At 37.5% G+C, this 22741-nt stretch overlaps 1 protein-coding gene across 1 annotated transcript in view; it reads right to left on the bottom strand.

The window, feature by feature from the left end:
* LOC137014800 (FYVE, RhoGEF and PH domain-containing protein 6-like) overlaps nucleotides 1-20956 on the bottom strand; it is a 33910-nt gene extending 12954 nt beyond the window's left edge. Inside the window, exons 1-9 of the mRNA XM_067379319.1 lie at nucleotides 20944-20956; nucleotides 16634-18755; nucleotides 14714-14813; nucleotides 8026-8087; nucleotides 7648-7678; nucleotides 4594-4745; nucleotides 3117-3273; nucleotides 2845-2932; nucleotides 93-143 (exon numbers count right to left, since the gene is read on the bottom strand). Coding sequence (XP_067235420.1) covers nucleotides 93-143; nucleotides 2845-2932; nucleotides 3117-3273; nucleotides 4594-4745; nucleotides 7648-7678; nucleotides 8026-8087; nucleotides 14714-14813; nucleotides 16634-18755; nucleotides 20944-20956 — 2776 coding nt within the window. The remainder of the gene's footprint in view (nucleotides 1-92; nucleotides 144-2844; nucleotides 2933-3116; nucleotides 3274-4593; nucleotides 4746-7647; nucleotides 7679-8025; nucleotides 8088-14713; nucleotides 14814-16633; nucleotides 18756-20943) is intronic.
* Between the last annotated feature and the right edge of the window lie 1785 nt (nucleotides 20957-22741).

Raw genomic sequence — 22741 nt, 5'->3', positions numbered from 1 at the left:
ACTTCAATACCGAGGTATGTACCGAACCGCCATGTTTGTGTACTGTTACACCCCTACTAATAATGGAAGATTTCAATAGCATTTATTTTCACCTTCTGCATCTTTGTAGTCCGGGGATTCATCATCTAAATTGTTCAAATAATCTGAGGAAAAAATAAATATTTAAATATAAATATGAGAGAAATTTAAAAATATTTGAAATGCATACAATTTTATATACTTTTTTAAATAATAAACAATTAGAAGTTGCCATGCATGTCACTAGCTCATTTTTAGCCAATTTCCATCTGTTCCAAACTTTTACTCTGCAAACGTTGTCACGTGTTGCAAATGCTGACTGTTATCCATGATGCTGCCTTTAGTTTCAAACAATTTAATAGAAGTCTAGTGTAATGTAATTTTAATAATCTACAATAATCCTTAGTTAAAAAAAAAAAAAAATAATAATTATGTAATCAGTGCATTAGCATTAATAAATACATTTTTCACATTTTTGTACCATTAAGCCTGTACAGATTACACAGCACAAAACATGCAGGAACATGTGGCCTATGGCACACAAATCAGATTTATGCTTTGTTAATCTGATTATGTGTTTGCTGTGTTAAAATAAAAGCATTAGCGCAAACATATCTGACATATACAAAATTGTTCTCAAAATATGTCCTTGTGTTTAGATATCTTACAACTGGTCATCTGAAAGTGTGTGTGTCATTGTTTGTGATATTTGCTAAGTCAAGCATTAGGAAATCTGTGTTTATACCCAGCCACACAAATCACTAAACCAGATTCGATTCTCATTTACATTGATTTTATATTCAATTCGATTTGATTGAATTCTGATTCATTTTGGTATATATTCAGTTATCCATTTTGCTTGCATATGAAAGAAATTCTCTCTCTGCTAATAATATAAAATATTCAGGGCAGTGTTTCAGACTCAAACCCGTACCTCAAGTATTCATTAAAAGAACCAATTAATGAAAAGTTATTTGTTGTGGGAATCTACAGGCTACACTAGTTGCATTGTATATTTCTGATAAGCAACACCTTGGCAACTGCACTTCAATGTGCAAAACACACACACACACACACACACACACACACACACACACACACACACACTCAGAACACTTTAAAAATTGCATAGCAATGAGCTAAACCCTCTTGGAACACCACATAAAAACAGCCTGGCAACCACCCAAAACTGCACTGCAATGTGCTTAAACACTCATTTCACCTTAGATACAGCATGAAAACCACCCAATACCCTAGCAACCACACCACAATGTGCTAAAAATCACTCATTACACCTTAGCAACTGCATAGTAACACCCTGGCAACCACCTTCAATACTCTAGCAACTGCAATGAGCTAAAACCTCTTGGAACACCACATAAAACACTGTGGCAACCCTCCAAAACCCCACAATGTGTTAAAAACCACTCAGTGCACCTTAGCAACTGCATAGCAACACCCTGGCAACCACCTTCAATACTCTAGCAACTGCAATGAGCTAAAACCTCTTGGAACACCACATAAAACACTGTGGCAACCCTCCAAAACCCCACAATGTGTTAAAAACCACTCAGTGCACCTTAGCAACTGCATAGCAACACCCTGGCAACCACCTTCAATACTCTAGCAACTGCAATGAGCTAAAACCTCTTGGAACACCACATAAAACACTGTGGCAACCCTCCAAAACCCCACAATGTGTTAAAAACCACTCTGTGCACCTTAGCAACTGCATAGTAACACCCTGGCAACCACCTTCAATACTCTAGCAACTGCAATGAGCTAAAACCTCTTGGAACACCACATAAAACACTGTGGCAACCCTCCAAAACCCCACAATGTATTAAAAACCACTCAGTGCACCTTAGCAACTGCATAGCAACACCCTGGCAACCACCTACAATACTCTAGCAACTGCAATGAGTTAAAAAACCCTTGGAACACCACATAAAAACCCTGGCAACCATCCAAAACCCTAATAACTGCACTTCAATGTGCTTAAACACTCATATCACCTTGGATAAAGCATGACAACCACCCAACACCCTAGTAACCACACTACAATGTTCCAAAAACCACAGCAACAGCATAGCAACACCCTGGCAACAACCTACAATACTCTAGCAATTGCAATGAGCTAAAACCTTTTGGGACACCACATACAAACACCCTGGCAACCACCCAAAACCCCACAATGTGTTACATTCTGTGCCGAGGCTTCGGAGCGTGTGTTGAGGAAATCCCAGAAGCTTTCAGTGAAGCGCAAATCGAGGCTTGTATCGCTTTGGATCAATGACGTCATTGATGACGTTTGAAGCCTCGCTTCTGCCTGACTGGTTCAGGATGTGGTTCAAATCTTGGCACCATATTTTGACAGACAAATAAACCATGGGATCCCATCAGAATTTGTGGTTTTACAATATCCTAGCAACTGCACTGCCACAGTCACAACACCTTAGCAACTGCATAGCAACACCCTAGTTGTCAAGGTATGTGACCACAGGAAGAAGAAGGCAGGAGAGCAGGTTTCCAAATAACACTCAAAGGTTTAATGATAAATCAAACGCAGGCAAACACTTCCAACAACAACAGTGACTGGACAACTGAGGGAGGTGAGTGGTGTGCTTAAAAGTCCTGTGTGATGAGCTGCAGACAGGGAACAGGTGTGTGTGATCAGCTGACGATGGAGTGAGTGCAGGTGAGGGCCAGGGAGGATGATAGGAGATGGACAGACGGAGACTGTGACACTAGTATTGTGGCAGTGATTTTTGTATGGGAAAGCACTCCTATTTCTTTCAAAAAATCTTTTTAAAGTGTAAAACTCACCAGTTAGGAGAAGTTGATATTGTGGAATCCTCTGGATAGGTTTAAGCATGTAATGCTTCACTGCGAGGTTAGCGCAGCATGGATTGCTCTGTATCATTGAGAAAGAAAAACAGATGATGGCCTGAGGGGAATTTTTGTCAGTAGATTTTAAGAATGTAAAAAAAAAAAAAAAAAAAAAAGACACCCAAGAGACTACATCACTACAAAAGCTGTCAACAAGAGTATTATGATATGAATTAAACTGAAAAAACAGGTCGGAGTGGTTCTATTACCTCAAACTCTCTGACGGCTTTGGCAAATGCTGGGTTTTTCCGGCAATGCTCTTCAAGAAGTGCCACATTCTTGTCGAACTCACAAATATAAGTGGAGTACATTTTAAGATAAGGTCCTTTCTTCACAAATATATCTGCTACACCGCAATGCTTGTTCCTGTTTGAACAAGGAAACTTCTATAAATAGACTAGTTCACATAAAAATCTGCTATCATTTATTCATGTTTACTCATGTTTTTCCAAATGTGGTCTCATTTTTCTATCTCTTCTATTAATTTATTTGTAGTACATTAAAATGAAATTCATAAATACAAAGACTTGAAAACACGTTCTGTGCGGAGCACTGTAACGTGGTGAAGGTTAGGACGATTCCAAGGAGAAGTGGCCCAAAAGGGAGCACATCCTCCCCATTTCTAAGAACTTGACGCATTTGTTTTACACATTTTTTCTTTTTATATGCCACCGTTATGTCATTGCCCCATTTATAGCAAACATGATGTGGTTTTTTACAGTTTCTACAGTGACATTTTCTATGAAATCATGGCAGACCTACGAATTCACTGTAGCTACGGTAAGGCTGACTTTTCATTGTTTAAAGGGATATTTCAGAGTCATATTAAAAAATATTCTGGCTCTTCCAAGCTTTATAATGGGAGTGAATAGTAACCGAGATTTTTGAAGCCAAAAAAGCACATCCATCCATCATAAAAGTAATCCACACAGCTCCAGGGGCTTAATAAAGGCCTTCTGAAGCGAAGCGATACGTTTTTGTAAGAAAAATATCCAATTTTTATAACTTTTTAAACTAGAATCACTGGTCGATTCTGGCAGAAGAGTGAACTTTGACCTGACGCATGATGTATTGATGAACGCGGAAGCGCAGAGGAGAGAGCAAAACAAAACACCGGTCACGAATTAGAAGTTTAAAACAAGATTTTTTCAAGAGAAATGTCGGAGGAGCTTGAGTTTGTTGCCCAGCCCTCTTTGTTTGAACCGCGAGAGGCGTCTACTCTGATCTAAGCTTACGCTACTCCTACATCCCACATCATACGCTGGAACTCGACTCTCATGAAAACGTGGACGGATGTTACCGGAAGCTAGTGATTATAGTCTATAAAGTTATAAATATGGATATTTTTCAGACAAAAACACATTGCTTCACTTTAAAAGGCCTTTATTAACCCCCTGGAGCCGTATGGATTACTTTTATGATGGATGGAAGTGCTTTTTTGGGCTTCAAAATATCAGTTACTATTCACTCCCTTTATAAAGCTTGGAAGAGCCAGAATATTTTTTAATATAAATCTCATTATGTTTGACTGAAAGAAGATAATCATATACACCTAGGATGGCTCGAGGGCGAGTAAATTATGGGATAATTTTCATTTTTAGGTGAACTAACCCTTTAAATATAAATAAGAAGGCATGCAGGATTGTTGCTTTCTCGTGTTTGTTAATGTTGGTGCAGTTGCATTACCAGTGAGCAACCCGTTCTTCCAGCTCTTTCAATAGGTTGCAATTTAGCTCGTACAGCTGAGGCAAAGAACACAAGATCTGGTTCACGACTCGCTCATCGATTACGGCTTTTCCCGCCTGACAGGAGGCCTTCAGTACCGCTTCACGAAAATCCTGCGAGGATTAGGGAAGTGAGATTAAACTATAGAAAAGTAAATCATTATTTAAGGAGTCACTATAATGACATTTTACTATCAGTAACAACAGAAGTAAAAACACCATGATCTTTGATTAAAACAAAATGTAAATAGTTGTTTGCTCAAAGTCCTAAAAATCATATGGACTAGTTTTATGATACTTTCATGGTGCTTTTGTTCATTTTGGAGCTTGGCAGACCCAGTTTCCATTAGTTTTAATATATATACGGCCAGAATATTCTTCACAAATTGCCCTTTTGTGTTCCACACCAGAAGAATTCATCAAATTCATACGGGTTCAGAACGACATGAGGGTGAGCTCTTTGTTTATGGAAACAATGCCTAAACTTGGTTTATTTACTCAGTACACAGACTTTGGAGTGGAAATAACCCTGAAAAACTAAAGCCATAAACTATTAATAGTTCATGACTTTTTCACATCTAATTAAAGGTGCCCTAGATTCAAAAATTGAATTTACTTCGGCATAGTTGAATAACAAGAGTTCAGTACATGGAATTGACATACAGTGAGTCTCAAACTCCATTGTTTCCTCCTCCTTATATAAATCTCATTTGTTTAAAAGACCTCAGAAGAACAGGCAAATATCAACATAACACCGACTGTTACGTAACAGTCGGGATCATTAATATGTATGACCCCAATATTTGCATATGCCAGCCCATGTTCAGGGCATTAGACAAGGGCAGCCAGTATTAACGTCTGGATCTGTGCACAACTGAATCATCAGACTAGGTAAGCAAGCAAGAACAACAGCGAAAAATGGCAGATCAACTGTAATAATAATAACTGACATGATCCATGATTACATGATATTTTTAGTGATATTTGTAAACTCTCTTTCTAAATGTTTCGTTAGCATGTTGCTAATGTACTGTTAAATGTGGTTAAAGTTACCATAGTTTCTTACTGTATTCATGGAGACAAGAGTCGTGGCTTTTTTCATTTTTAAACACTTGCAGTCTGTATAATTCATAAACACAACTTCATTCTTTATAAATCTCTCCAACAGTGTGTAATGTTAGCTTTAGCCACGGAGCACTATCAAACTCGTCCAGTATCAAATGTAAACATACAAATAAATACTATACTTACGCGATTAGACATGCTGCATGACGAACACTTTGTAAAGATCCATTTTGAGGGTTATATTAGCTGTGTGAACTTTTTTTATGTTGTTTAAAGCAAGCGCGAGCTCTTGGGGCGTGGAGCACCAGATTTAAAGGGGCCACAGCCTGAATCGGCGCATAGTTAATGATGCCCCAAAATAGGCATTTAAAAATAATAATAAAAAAAAAATCTATGGGGTATTTTGAGCTTAAACTTCACAGACACATTCAGGAGACACCTTAGACTTATATTACATATTTTAAAAACATGTTCTTCGGCACCTTTAAATCAAATTTCCACAGCTATTCTGTTTGAAGGGTTAGTTCACCCAAAAAAATGATGTATATGATGTTTATGACTATTTTCTTTTAGATGGAGATTTATTTAAAAAATATTCTGGCTATTCCAAGGTTGTGAAACCAAAGAAATGCATCCATCCATCATAAAAGTAATCCATACGGCTCCAGGGGGTTAATAAAGGCCTTCTGAAGCGAAGCAATAGGTTTTTGTAAGAAAAATATCCATATTTAAAACTTTATTAGCTATAATATCTAGCTTCTGGCAGACAGCTGTACATATCGATTTGCGGCGGAAGAATAACCCCTGACCCAATGCATGACGAAATGACGAACGCAGAAGTGCATAGTATAGAGCAAAACAAAACACCGGTCACGAATTAAAAGTATAAAATGAAAATTTTTAAAGAGAAATGTCGGAGGATTTTGATATAAGAGAAGAGGAGCTTGAGTTTGTTGTCCAGCCCTATTTGTTTGAACCGCAAAAGGTGTCTAAGCTTACGATACTCCTACATCCTACGTTATACATCATGTCAGGGGGTTATTAATTTGCCGCAAGTTGACTTGCAGAGTGTGTGTACGGTCTTTCGCCGGAAGCTAGATATTTAAATTTATAAATGTTTTAAATATGAGTATTCTTCCTCACAAAAATGTATCACTTTGCTTCAAAAGGCCTTTATTAACCCTCTGGATTCGTATGGATTACTTTTATGATGGATGGATGAATTTTTTTGGCCTTCAAAATCTGGCCCTCCCTTCACTACCATTATAAAGCTTGGAAGAGCAAGGATATTTTTAAATATATCTCCGACTGTGACAGAAGAAACAAGTCATATACACCTAGGATGACTTGAGGGTGAGTAAATCACAGGATACTTTTTTAGGTGAACTATCCCTTTAATTCCTGGAGGATGACATCCTTGAAAGCCCTGATGTTTGAAGGGTTGTGTTACTCAACTCCCCCACAGGTGCCCAAAAGTGTTAACATCAGGTGAAATACACTGAAAGATTTTCACCTTGGGAGAATGTATAGATTCAATGTCATGAAAAGTGCCCAACAATGCAGAGAATGAGAAGGTAGCATCTTCTGTTTCAAGATTTTGTATCACATCACACAATGGCGTGTGAATTCATGACACCATTGATTAAGCACAACTCGCCCACTGCTTCAGCACTCATACATTCCTATATAAGAACTTTACTACTACTAAACATCACTGCCATACATCCCACATTGAAGCTACTGAATTGCCATTTGATTTCCAAAATTCCATCAAAACACTGATGCAGTGAAACTAACAGACTCCCAACACAGAATGCAAGTGTGATTTAGAAAAGAATCCATGTGACTGATAAACTCACACTTCATGAAATGGGTGAAAAAGCAGAGCTAATGTTTCCTACCTAATGTGACTGCACCTAAATCAGTTCAACAGGTTATAGTAAACACTTACTACATGAAGGAGCTTCAGTACTTGCACAAATCTGTAAATAAAAAAAAAAGAGAAAAGGTATAATTAAGAGAAATGATACATTTATTAAAAGAGGAATAATTTATGTAAACATGAAGATCCAAAAACATGACTTTCTTTATTCAGTGGAACACAAAAGGAGAATTTGATAAAACTCCTTTCCAGACAGTAACATCCACATATCACAAAACTCGACACATGTGGTATAAACAAAAGGGCTGGATGGAAAAGAGCTGTGTGAAGATTCTTTAAAATTATACTCCTAGTTCCACAGTAACATAGTGTGGTGAGTAAATAATACAGAATTTTCCTATTTTAATATTCCTTTAAAGAAGATCTGACTAGATAAAACAGACTTACATTTTCTCAGAAGACAAAATCTCATTTACAATGTGCTCAATGTTGGTTTTCTTCGCTTCAGTCTAGAAAAAAAAATAAATATTAACATCAAAAAATATTTAGCTCTAGTTAATTAAGCAAACTATATAGAAAGTATTTATTGCATATGCTGTAATGTAATAATTATATAAATATATAACATTTGTCTTTTAGGAACAATACAGTGTTATATCTTATAAAGTGTTATAAGATTTCATAACATTTAGGGTGATTTCACACTTGAGTCCTCTTTAAAAGAACCAAACTCAGACCCATTGAAGTGGACCAAGAGGTGAACCAAGCGAAAAACACAGTTCTCCTTACATTCACACTGTCCCTGTACCTGAAAGAGGACTCAAATACTTTTTTGGTCCACTTAAGTAAAAATAGAGACTCAGACCTCTTTGTGTTTATACTGTTGCTTTTTAAAGGGGGTGTTTGATTATGGTTTAACTTTTTTAACTTGTAATGTTGCTGTTGTTACCATGCCATTATTTTGCGCGCGGACTGATTCACAAACAAAGGTCAATTCAACGCTGGATTTGCCCAAAAGATTAACATGGCAGCACATGCTAGTCGATAAGTTGAATCAACTCCACAGCAGCTACATAAATTTATCCTCTAATTGTTCAGAAATGTTCAGTTTCATTCTAAAAAAGTTGTAACTTCTTCCTGAGTCTCTCCATCAGTGTCGACTCCGGTTTGAACAATGTAAGGCTGAACACAGTTACTGACAAACGTCATTTTGGCTGCGTGAGATTCTCCACCTTTGTTGTTGTTGAGCAACTGAAGTGTGAGCTGTTAAAGCTCCGCCCTCTTCTGGGAAGCGGGCCGGGAGCAGCAGCTCATTTGCATTTAAAGGGACACACACGAAAACGGTGTGCTTTTGCTCACACCCACATAGGAGCAAATTTGACAAGCTATAATAAATGATCTGTGGGATATTTTGTACGGTGGCCGAGAGAGCTCAACGCACTGCAAATGAAGAAAACATCTTCATCAGTTTGACAACACATGCGCAGCAAAAGTCCACAACACTTACAAATAGACAAACGCGCTGCAAAAGTTCACAACACTTACAAATAGACAAACGCGCTACAAAAGTTCACAACACTTACAAATAGACAAACGTGGTACAAAAGTCCATAACACTTACAAATAGACAAACGCGCTGCAAAAGTTCACAACACTTACAAATAGACAAACGCGCTACAAAAGTTCACAACACTTACAAATAGACAAACGCGCTGCAAAAGTCCACAACACTTACAAAGACAAACGCGCTACAAAAGTCCACAACACTTACAAATAGACAAACGTGGTACAAAAGTCCATAACACTTACAAAGACAAACGTGCTACAAAAGTTCACAACACTTACAAATAGACAAACGCGCTGCAAATGTTCACAACACTTACAAATAGACAAACGCGCTGCAAAAGTCCACAACACTTACAAAGACAAACGCGCTACAAAAGTCCACAACACTTACAAATAGACAAACGCGCTGCAAATGTTCACAACACTTACAAATAGACAAACGTGGTACAAAAGTCCATAACACTTACAAATAGACAAACGTGGTACAAAAGTCCACAACACTTACAAATAGACAAACGCGCTACAAAAGTCCACAACACTTACAAAGACAAACGCGCTACAAAAGTCCACAACACTTACAAATAGACAAACGCGCTGCAAATGTTCACAACACTTACAAATAGACAAACGTGGTACAAAAGTCCATAACACTTACAAATAGACAAACGTGGTACAAAAGTCCACAACACTTACAAATAGACAAACGCGCTACAAAAGTCCACAACACTTACAAATAGACAAACGCGCTACAAAAGTTCACAACACTTACAAATAGACAAACGTGGTACAAAAGTCCATAACACTTACAAATAGACAAACGTGGTACAAAAGTCCACAACACTTACAAATAGACAAACGCGCTACAAAAGTCCACAACACTTACAAATAGACAAACGTGCTGCAAAATGTTCACAACACTTACAAATAGACAAACGTGCTGCAAATGTTCACAACACTTACAAATAGACAAACGTGGTACAAAAGTCCACAACACTTACAAATAGACAAACGTGGTACAAAAGTCCATAACACTTACAAAGACAAACGTGCTACAAAAGTTCACAACACTTACAAATAGACAAACGCGCTGCAAATGTTCACAACACTTACAAATAGACAAACGCGCTGCAAAAGTCCACAACACTTACAAAGACAAACGCGCTACAAAAGTCCACAACACTTACAAATAGACAAACGTGGTACAAAAGTCCATAACACTTACAAAGACAAACGTGCTACAAAAGTTCACAACACTTACAAATAGACAAACGCGCTGCAAAAGTCCACAACACTTACAAAGACAAACGCGCTACAAAAGTTCACAACACTTACAAATAGACAAACGCGCTGCAAATGTTCACAACACTTACAAATAGACAAACGTGCTGCAAATGTTCACAACACTTACAAATAGACAAACGTGGTACAAAAGTCCATAACACTTACAAATAGACAAACGTGGTACAAAAGTCCATAACACTTACAAATAGACAAACGTGGTACAAAAGTCCACAACACTTACAAATAGACAAACGTGGTACAAAAGACCACAACACTTACAAATAGACAAACGTGGTACAAAAGTCCATAACACTTACAAATAGACAAACGTGGTACAAAAGTCCACAACACTTACAAATAGACAAACGCGCTACAAAAGTCCACAACACTTACAAAGACAAACGCGCTACAAAAGTCCACAACACTTACAAATAGACAAACGCGCTGCAAATGTTCACAACACTTACAAATAGACAAACGTGGTACAAAAGTCCATAACACTTACAAATAGACAAACGTGGTACAAAAGTCCACAACACTTACAAATAGACAAACGCGCTACAAAAGTCCACAACACTTACAAATAGACAAACGCGCTACAAAAGTTCACAACACTTACAAATAGACAAACGTGGTACAAAAGTCCATAACACTTACAAATAGACAAACGTGGTACAAAAGTCCACAACACTTACAAATAGACAAACGCGCTACAAAAGTCCACAACACTTACAAATAGACAAACGTGCTGCAAAATGTTCACAACACTTACAAATAGACAAACGTGCTGCAAATGTTCACAACACTTACAAATAGACAAACGTGGTACAAAAGTCCACAACACTTACAAATAGACAAACGTGGTACAAAAGTCCATAACACTTACAAAGACAAACGTGCTACAAAAGTTCACAACACTTACAAATAGACAAACGCGCTGCAAATGTTCACAACACTTACAAATAGACAAACGCGCTGCAAAAGTCCACAACACTTACAAAGACAAACGCGCTACAAAAGTCCACAACACTTACAAATAGACAAACGTGGTACAAAAGTCCATAACACTTACAAAGACAAACGTGCTACAAAAGTTCACAACACTTACAAATAGACAAACGCGCTGCAAAAGTCCACAACACTTACAAAGACAAACGCGCTACAAAAGTTCACAACACTTACAAATAGACAAACGCGCTGCAAATGTTCACAACACTTACAAATAGACAAACGTGCTGCAAATGTTCACAACACTTACAAATAGACAAACGTGGTACAAAAGTCCATAACACTTACAAATAGACAAACGTGGTACAAAAGTCCACAACACTTACAAATAGACAAACGTGCTGCAAAATGTTCACAACACTTACAAATAGACAAACGTGCTGCAAATGTTCACAACACTTACAAATAGACAAACGTGGTACAAAAGTCCATAACACTTACAAAGACAAACGTGCTACAAAAGTTCACAACACTTACAAATAGACAAACGCGCTGCAAATGTTCACAACACTTACAAATAGACAAACGCGCTGCAAAAGTTCACAACACTTACAAATAGACAAACGCGCTGCAAATGTTCACAACACTTACAAATAGACAAACGTGCTGCAAATGTTCACAACACTTACAAATAGACAAACGTGGTACAAATGTTCACAACACTTACAAATAGACAAACGTGCTGCAAATGTTCACAACACTTACAAATAGACAAACGTGCTGCAAATGTTCACAACACTTACAAATAGACAAACGTGCTGCAAATGTTCACAACACTTACAAATAGACAAACGTGCTGCAAATGTTCACAACACTTACAAATAGACAAACGTGGTACAAAAGTCCACAACACTTACAAATAGACAAACGTGCTGCAAATGTTCACAACACTTACAAATAGACAAACGTGCTGCAAATGTTCACAACACTTACAAATAGACAAACGTTCTACAAAAGTTCACAACACTTACAAATAGACAAACGTGCTGCAAATGTTCACAACACTTACAAATAGACAAACGTGGTACAAAAGTCCATAACACTTACAAATAGACAAACGTGGTACAAAAGTCCACAACACTTACAAAGACAAACGTGCTACAAAAGTTCACAACACTTACAAATAGACAAACGCGCTGCAAAAGTCCACAACACTTACAAATAGACAAACGCGCTGCAAATGTTCACAACACTTACAAATAGACAAACGTGCTGCAAATGTTCACAACACTTAAAAATAGTCAAATGCGCTGCAAAAGTCCACAACACTTACAAATAGACAAACGTGGTACAAAAGTCCACAACACTTACAAATAGACAAACGTGGTACAAAAGTCCACAACACTTACAAATAGACAAACGTGGTACAAAAGTCCATAACACTTACAAATAGACAAACGTGGTACAAAAGTCCATAACACTTACAAATAGACAAACGCGCTGCAAAAGTCCATAACACATGCAAATAGACAAACACGCTGCAAATAGGCCTGCACATAATGCACATACAATGTTAACAAACAAAAGTATAAACAAAAAAAATCTCACCTTTCAGGTGCACACCAAGAACAAACATTGAACAATCCCAGCCAGCGGCCCTATACAGGTACATCAATGTGTTCCCTATAACATTTTCGTTGTGGTCTGTGCCAGTCCCGCCACCAGGACAAACAATTTGGGGGGTATTATTTTCCATTAAAAAATATTATTGATAAAATTATTAATCATAAATAAAATATTTTTGTAATAATTTACTTGATTTTATGTTTCAAATCCCAGAAAGTGAAACTAAAAACTCAGTGAAGAGAGCTCTACTTCAACATGTTCTGATAACACTATTTAACCTTAATTTATTTCTTAATATTTCTCTTGTGGCCCATACATAATGAAAAAAAAGAGAAGAGATGTAGGTGTTACAAGTTTTTTTTTTTTTTGTAAATGAGGAGTTAGCTAATCTTATTACAGCGGGTCGGTTATGCGTGATGCGCTATAAATTATTGCGGGGCAAATTAAATAATTAAATTTAATTCTAAAAGTAGCCTAATCATCATCATCATGCAGATCATCGCAGAAGGGCTTGAGATCGCTGCGCCTGGTATGTGCTATTTGCAGCGCGTTTGTCCATTTGTTGTGGACTTTTGCAGCGCATGTGTTGTTTTCTTTATTTCCTGTTTTTTTCTATTTGCATTTTCTTCATTTGCAGCGCGTTGAGCTCTCTCGGCCACCCTAATTTTGAGCTGAAACCTCACAGACACATTCTAGGGACATCTTGTACATCTTGACATCTTGTACATCTTGACATCTTGTACATCTTGTAAAAGGGGATTTATTAGTCCCCTTTAAGATTTACTGGTGAAAACAGGCATTATGAAAACTAGCAAGTATTTGCTCCATTTACTATTGAACATAGGGTTGTCAAAAGTACCGACTTCGGTACCATTTCGGTACTGAAATTTTAAAAAATGTGACCATACCAGCATTTCCCCCTAGCATTTTGAGCACTGTTGAGCGGATTATTTATTACTCTTTACTGATGCTTACACAGATACACATGGGAGCATTTGAAAGCAGGCATCTATCAGCGGATCCATAATATATCTGCGGATAGACGGATCCGCAGATAGACGCCTGCTTTCAAATGCTCCCGTGTGTATCTGTGTATGCGCTCAGTGAAGAGCGTCAAATATGTTTATTTACAACATGTTTTTGAAGCGTTGATTATTGTGGCCAATCACAGACATATCTGTTGAGTATGTGAACACAATGGCCAATCAGAGGTGTTTAAGAATCCTTCTCAAAATGCTAGGGGGAAATGTTGCTATCGTCACACCTTTAAAATTTCAGCACCAACTTGGTACCGAAGTTGGTACTTTTGACAACCCTAATTGAACATACATTATGTTAAGTGTTACATGCAGTAGTTCAGTGATATAATTAAATATCGTGTGGGTTTAACACCAAAATATAAACAAGGCGTTCACACAGTTTTGTCTCTCTCACAGTTTGTAAATGGTTGGAATGACAATAGCCATCTGATGACCAAAATAAATCGGAATTTACAAATGGAAAAACCTGATCCTGGAGCGATTTCACAATGTACATTTTTAGTGAATCGTAGCATTAGCTGAGAGCGAACCATACTCAAACACATCCTGAAATGGTCTCGGTTTGGTTCTAGATCATTTGGAGTGTTAACATATTTGCTGAGACCCCTGATAAGGACCAATTGTGAAAACACCCTTAAATATTTCTTAATATCCTCTAAATGTGAATACAGTACCTGTTTTTCTCTATTGATGGTGTTATCCTCCTCTTCTGAGCTCCATTCATCTTCTTTTGAATGCATCTCCTTCATTTCTTGCACTTCTTCCAAAACATTTCTGAAAAGAAATCAAAATGCCACCCAGATTTTAAAAGCATGTGAGTGGAACTGAAGGGGTGTCACATCCCAAAAACACCAAATTTCTGTCCTTCCCACCATAATAGCTACAGGAAGAGTCAATAGTAATGTCTCAGAATCTGTACTATGAATGAGATGTCGGTCAAATGTAAAATGAATGACTCAGCAACACCTGTTTAGAATGCTGGTAACCATTCTTTAAATTCCATATCAAATGGGTGTGTCATATAAACAAACTAAACTTCTTTACTTTGTACAGACCTAATGTTTTGTTGGTGCTATTAGCCAGGAAGTATCTAATTCCAATGAAATCTGTTTGTTTTTTATATTGTTTATGTGTAATATCTTCAAAAAACAAAACAAAAAACAAAAAAAAAACCATTCATAAATTTTTAAGTGTTGTTTAATTGTCCAAATACCTTTTAGGGCCATTGTATATATTTTTTAGTATTATTATTGGTATTGATTTATTTTATAAATTTGTAAATTTGATGATATAATCAAAGTACAAATGTCTGTCCCTCAATAAGGTCTGTAAGGATTTTTACTTTTTTTTTTTTTAAAGCCTTTGCCAAAAACTTAGCTTTTCTAGTTAAATATGGTAGTTATTTACAGCAAATTAGTTTGAAGTTCAATTAATTTCTCCTTAAATTCAAATTTGAACTGCAATTCTGCATTTTGAGCATATCCTTATCTCAACTATTCAACTTTCTCATTAATTATTTATGTCAAAATTAAAAGTTAACTATATTACATATAAAATGTACAGGAGGGGTTCTCAACTGTGGTCCTATAGGTCCACTTTGCTGCTTTAGTCCTAACCTTGATTAAACTCACCTGTCTATAACTTTCTAGTAATTCTGAAGACCTTTATTAACTTAAAGCGAAACTCTGCAGGAAAGTGGTTCTCGAGTTAAGAAGCCCTGATGTACAGTATGCCTTCCTTTTAAGCATTACAACATTGATTTAAAGGGATAGTTCTCCCCAAAATAAAAATTATCCCATGATTTACTCACCCTCAAACCACCCTAGGTGTATATGATATTCTTTAATATGGACACAATCAGAGTTATATAAAAAATATCCTGGCTCTTCCAAGCTTGATAATGGTAGTGAAGGTGGCGTGAGATTTGGAAGCCCAAAAAAGTGCATCCATCCATCATTAAAGTAATCCATACGGCTCCAAGGGGTTAATATTAGCCTTGTGAAGCAAATCAATGGGTTTTTGTAAGAAAAATATCCATATTATAAACTATAATAACTAGCTTTCAGCAGACAGTCTATGCAAATTGACTTCCGCCAAAAAGTAACTTCTGACGCGATGTATAACGTAGGATGTAGAAGTAGTGTAAGCTTAGACACCTCTTGCTGGGCAACAAATTCAAGCTCCTCTTCTCTTATATCAAAATCCTTCAACATTTCTCTTTAAAAATTCTAATTTTAGACTTCTAATTCATGAACGGTGTTTTGTTTGCTCTATACTCTGCTCTTCCGTGTGGATGCACTTATTTGGGTTTCAAAATCTCACGCCACCTTCTCTCCCATTATAAGCTTGAAAGAGCTGGGTTATTTTTTAAAGACAACTATGATTGTGTATCTGAAAGAAGATAGTCATATGCACCTGGGATAGCTTGAGGGTGAGTCAACCATAATTTTCTTTTCTTTTTTTTTGTGAATTGTCCCTTTAAACTAGATTTAGTTTCTAGTCTAAAGGGACTTTTAATGACTTTTAATATTGGCCATTTATCAGTTAATATATGAAAATAACTATTGGTTTATCTGTAGTGCCTAAAATTTTACCTTTTAAGAAACTGCTGCTTTTCGGTGTGTGCCCAGTGTTCAGGGAACACATCTGGAATTTCATAAATATCATCATCCTCATACATGGTTGACTGATTTTGGTTATCATCAGCATCCTGTGCCTTTGAAGTGCTAAAAGGAGGCAGGTTTTCATATTCTGGAATATCTTCATATGCATGTATAGATTCACCAGAATTCTCTAGATGTTTTGCAAGATCTTCATCTACACTCTGCTCAACTAGTATATTCCCATCGATGTGACCACTGTGCAGTGATGCCAGTTTATGAGAGCAGATTTCATTCTGGCTTTCCTCTGTATCCACTGACTGCTCATTGATAACTGGAGTGAGGTCAAGGTCCTGCCCACTCTTGACAGATAACTTGGGAACCTTTTTGACAGGGTCGAGATCCATGATCCGTAGAAAGGAGGTCTTCTTGAGGCCATCAGGTTTACGCATATCTGCTGAAGATAAGGACTTTGATTTAGGCTTGAGAGTCAAGCCGGTCTTCTTGTTTGGCACATCACTTGCTTGGTTCTGATTGTCAATTTGTCCTTCAAATGCGAGCGGGGGATGTCCTTCAGGATTTGTTGTGTCAATGTGACCATCATTTCTCAGTGGACTTTTGAATGTCTTTTTAGGGAGTCTATCTGCTGAAGGTTCTGTAGAGCCATTGTTATCGTGCCTTTGGCCATCAGGTCTTCTTGAGATCTTCTTGAGGCCATCAGGTTTACGCATATCTGCTGAGGATAAGGACTTGGTTTTAGGCTTGAGAGTCAAGCCGGTCTTCTTGTTTGGCACATAACTTGCTTGGTTTTGATTGGCAATTTGCCCTTCAAATGCGAGAGGGGGATGTCCTTCAGGATTTGTTGAGTCAATGCGACCATCATTTCTCAGTGGACTTTTGAATGTCTTTTTAGGGAGTCTATCTGCTGAAGGTTCTGTAGAACCAATGTTAACCTGCCTATGGTCATCAGGTCGAGGTTTCTGGGATGATTTCTTTGGATGGGTATTGCTTGATACCTCAGGGGGTACATCCAGATTTTGTACTTTGTTTTCAGTCCCCTGTACACCAATTTCCTGGGTTTTATTTTTCTGCAGCTTAGGGATCCTCTGGTGTGGGACAGGTACTGGGGTGCCCTGGCTGTCACACTGGGTACCTTTAAAAATCCTTATGGCCTGAGGACCTTTAGTGATCATCTCATTAGGACTTTCTCTCCGTAATGGATCTGGATTGTTTGCATCAACAGGTAAGACAGTAAACGCTGACTTGGTAAGGCCCGCTGACTCCTGATGGATAACGTTGGGTTGTGCCATCTTTTTTTTGCGTGGTAAGGCTACTGGTGGTGCTTTCTTAAGAGGCTTAGTAGGGGACGGACTACACTGAACACTACTTCCAGTTTGCTGACATTTCACAGACTCTGGAGTTTGACCACTATCAACAGATAATTTAACACTAGAGACAATGTTCTTTTGGTGTTTCTTGGTCGTTTGCATCTCAGAACCACTCGGATGTGCCTTCAAAGGCTCCTTGTTCTGGATCTGGGATGTTCTCTGAGGTTTTTCAGTTGGATGGAAATGATTATTATTGGACGAGGTGTGTCCAGAGATGCACTCTGACAAAATAGGTGTCACCAAATGCTGTTCTTCCTCTGGTGTTCTTGGCGGAGATTTGGATAAACTCTTCTTGGGACTTTTGGCATTTCCTGTTTTACACGGATCAAGGCTGTTCCCATGTTGATTAACATTTTGGTTGTTTTCCTTCGGTGAGCAATCAGCACAATTTCGGCCATTGCATACACAAATTGGAATTATGTAATCCCACTCCGGCTTGATGTTCCCCGTGTGCATTCCATTTCTGAAATTTAGAACACCAACGTTCTTTGTGATGTCAGACTTTTGTTGTAAAATAGGTTGATGGCCCTCCTCGGATGTGAGATGTTTTGAATCGAAAGGAGGCGGAGGTTTGTAAATTGGTTTTGGTGCTACATCAGGCTTAATTTTACTTTTAACAGCTGGTGAGGTATGTTGGTAAACACACAACATGGGAGCAGGTGGATGTTCTGTTTGCACTGGAGCTGGGAGAACCTTTGGTTTTGGAGCCAAAGGTGGTTTCTGATCACCTGCTGAGAAAAAAAAAGAAGCATAAGAGGAGACATAAAAACAAGGAAAGAACACTTTGGTTGAAACACAGTTAGTTTGCTTTGACCATTAAAGGTGCCATAGAACGTCTTTTGAAAAGATGTAATATAAGTCTAAGGTGTCCCCTGAATGTGGCTGTGAAGTTTCAGCTCAAAATACCCCATAGATTTTTTTTAATTCATTTTTTTTTAACTGCCTATGTTGGGGCATAATTAAATATGCGCCGATTCAGGCTGCGGCCCCTTTAAATTCTCATGCTCCCCGCCCCCGGAGCTCGCGCTTGCCTTAAACAGCATAAACAAAGCTTACACAAAACCCTCAAAATGGATCTTTAAAAAGTGTTCGTCATGCAGCATGTCTAATCGCGTAAGTATGATTCTGAATGAGTTTGATAGTATGCTCCGTGGCTAAAGCTAACATTACACACTGTTGGAGAGATTTATAAAGAATGAAGTTGTGTTCATGAATTATACAGACTGCAAGTGTTTAAAAATTAAAATAGCAACGGCTCTTGTCTCCGTGAATACAGTAAGAAACAATGGTAACTTTAACCACATTTAACAGTACATTAGCCGCTAAATCGCCATCACCTGCTTTCAAATGGAGCGGCATTTAATAGACAGAGCCGTAGATCACTGACAAGCCACACAATATCGCGTTCATATCGCAGATGAATCGCCTTTGATAATGAACGTGATATTGCATGGCTTGTCAGTGAACAATTGCTTGCCGCTCCATTTGAAAGCAGGTGATGGCAATTTAGCGTTAATCAGGGAACCGGCTTAACTGACGAAGTGCGCGTGACAATCGCATGCGATATATTGGTCAGCCCTAATACTAACGAAACATTTAGAAAGACAATTTAAAATATCATGATATCATGGATCATGTCAGTTATTATTGCTCCATCTGCCATTTTTCGCTATTGTCCTTGCTTGCTTACCTAGTCTGATGATTCAGCTGTGCAGATCCAGATGTTAATACAGGCTGCCCTTGTGTAATGCCTTGAACATGGGCTGGCATATGCAAATATTGGGGGCGTACATATTATTGATCCCGACTGTTACGTAGCAGACAGTGTTATGTTGAGATTTGCCTGTTCTTCAGAGGTCTTTTAAACAAATGAGATTTACATAAGAAGGAGGAAACAATGGTGTTTGAGACTCTGATGAACTGTATGTCATTTTCATGTACTGAACTCTTTGTTATTCAACTATGCCAAGGTAAATTCAATTTTTAATTCTAGAGCACCTTTAAACCAAACTTTGTCCCTAAGACACATTTTGCTGTTTGTGTAATTTTACTTTTTAAATATCCTACTAATAAAAATAATAATACAATAATTTTTCTCTGAATTAAAATCTATGACGTCTTATGATGTACTTTCTTTCTGTATCCAAGCAAATAACCATGACAAGAACAACAAACTACAAAACTATACAGCAGGAAGCTGTGCAAAACAATAGAAAATTCATGATTTTTTATTTTTTTACCTGAAACATACTGTAAAAATTTCACTTTTGTTGTTAGTATTATAACTAAAAATTCTTTACGTTGTTAACTTTTAAAAGTCATTAAGTGATGTATTATTATCATTATTGTTGATGTATTTTCTGAAACATTAGGCTTGTGGTCTGTCAGAAGCTAAAACAGAAAAGGATAAGGACTTGAACGATGATATAAACTATTTTAACAACATTTAAGGTGCTGTCATTTTCATTTCCTACATTCATCACTACATTGAAGGAATGTGTAGGCTACATGGAAAGTCCCTACCTTTAATGGAATTCAGCAAGATTTATATAGCATATTCTTCTAAATAACTTTGTTAAATCAACATACACATTTAATATACATGGACTAGCTGTCAGATTCTATAATCCAGTGAGGTAGGGTGCTTGAACTCTTCAAACCACTTCTAGAGAAAACTCATTTGTTACATAAATATTTTGACACATCCGTGTGACAACTAGTGAGTTTCTCTTTGCTTTTGCCTTCAAAAAGTCAGTTTAACCAAGTATCAAATAAACGAAACTTTCCATATAGATATATTTTGCACAATTTGTCTTTTAAATGATACAGCTTGTATTAAAAAGTTAACACCAGCTTACTGTAGCCTATTAATAAAATGGTTGTAGTTGTGACTTAGTATGAATAAATAAAACTCACCTGTACGCTTCATCGTCCCAAAATATTCACTTATTCATGAGACATACGTGACCACGAGCAAATATCCTTTGTCCGTTTGTGTTTCCCGGTAGTCTACCTGTTTTCTAGAAGCTCAACGACACCATCCAAGGCAACGTTTCCAGTCCAGTTTAATGAGGAAAGAGTGTGATCAAATTCCTTCAGAGGCTCAGAGAGAGAGAGGGCGGGTTACAAATACACACGTGCCTTTGTATAGTATGTAACTAGAGTAATTCCAGTTTTGATAATCAGCTCCATTGTGTGCGCGCCTGGCTGTGTTGATCCGAGTTAATGGAGCTCCTGGTAAAGCTACAGTTAATACAAAGGAAATTATATAGAAATTAAACTCCTTTATATCATCTATTTCTGTGCTGACTATATCGGTAAAACAAAATATGTTACTCACAAACCTAAAGACGCTAAATATAAAATATTTAGCGCGTTTCAAATCTAGAGGTATAATATTTGTTGTTCAATTAATACCAAATTCCTTGTTTAAATTTTGCACCCAAATCAGGCAAACACGCGATTGATCTTAGTCATGGGTCAATCGTGAACGATTCGAATCTTTAATATGACTCTCGGGAACGAGTTGTCTCAGAGAGTGATTTCATTTTGCGTTGACCGTGCACGAATCCCCATAGTACAAGAAACAGAAATGATTAGGCTTCGTGCGAGATGCACCTCTAATCGCCTGAAATGTAGGCTGGGAGGAGTGAATAAAAGTGCATGGCAAGACTTCTCATTGTGGATCAGCGGTCTATACGAGATCAAAGATGGATATCGCGGGATTCACACTCATGCACTGTGTTGCTGGTAAACTGAATGTAATTTATATTGCTTAATGGGTCAAAATCACTATAAAGTGCCTTTGAGACGTCACGATTTCCAAAATAAAAAGCTGAGATTTTCCATTTAACTTCATATTTGTTCTATTAAGGAAAGCTGTATGTATAAAATGAGAAAAACACATTTCAAGAGACTACGTCTAAATCTTTTGGCCATTTATAATAAAACCTCAGAATTTCATTATTTTGCATTATATTCATGATGACTAAGCGATTCTGATGAGGACACCAGGCACTTTATAGTGATATTGACCCTAATATTAAAATAAATATAATTAACTAATACGTTTGTAATCACGTGGTTCTGGTGACGTGCGAAATTCAGGTGGAGGGCAAGCAGTGAAAATTAGAATGGAAGAGATGGAGAAAAGTCTGTGCTGGTTTAGAAAGGTACAACATATTTTGGACGTGATCCTAATGTTATGAACAGGAGCGATTTTTCTACTGAAAGACTTGCCTGTCATCGAGGCGATAGAGAATATGAAGATGCCGTCACGAGTAGGCCTATGCTGTTTTTTTCAACAGGGATATACTAACAAATGTAATGTTAATTTTTAAACCAAAACAAAACACAAAACTTTCAAAAAGACTCAGCTATGTGATTATAGAGTGCCCCAGGGATGACGCGTTTTTGTAGGCCAACCCGGAAGTTAGCGGCGCACTGGTTCCCTCAACTGAAAGCCTATTCATTTTTCCCATAGACTTTTGGAAAATCGCAGAAAATAAGCTCTGTGTTTACAAAGGGTTATGACACTTACACGTTTTGTAGATTTATAGATTTCGAAGCCTAAATAAAGTAGTCAGATATAAAAGGCTAACAGTAGGCTATAAACGGACTACGGCACACCATGGCCGCGGATCAACGTCGTCACCACCAAGCGTCCTCAAACCTTATTTAGAAAACAACTTTATTTATAAACATGCTCGCTGAT

This window comes from Chanodichthys erythropterus, chromosome 24 (assembly GCF_024489055.1).
Source record: "Chanodichthys erythropterus isolate Z2021 chromosome 24, ASM2448905v1, whole genome shotgun sequence".
NCBI classification, from domain to species: domain Eukaryota; kingdom Metazoa; phylum Chordata; class Actinopteri; order Cypriniformes; family Xenocyprididae; genus Chanodichthys; species Chanodichthys erythropterus.
The sequence above is the reverse complement of the archived record's forward strand: the minus strand, read 5'-3'. Positions and strand labels throughout refer to the sequence as shown.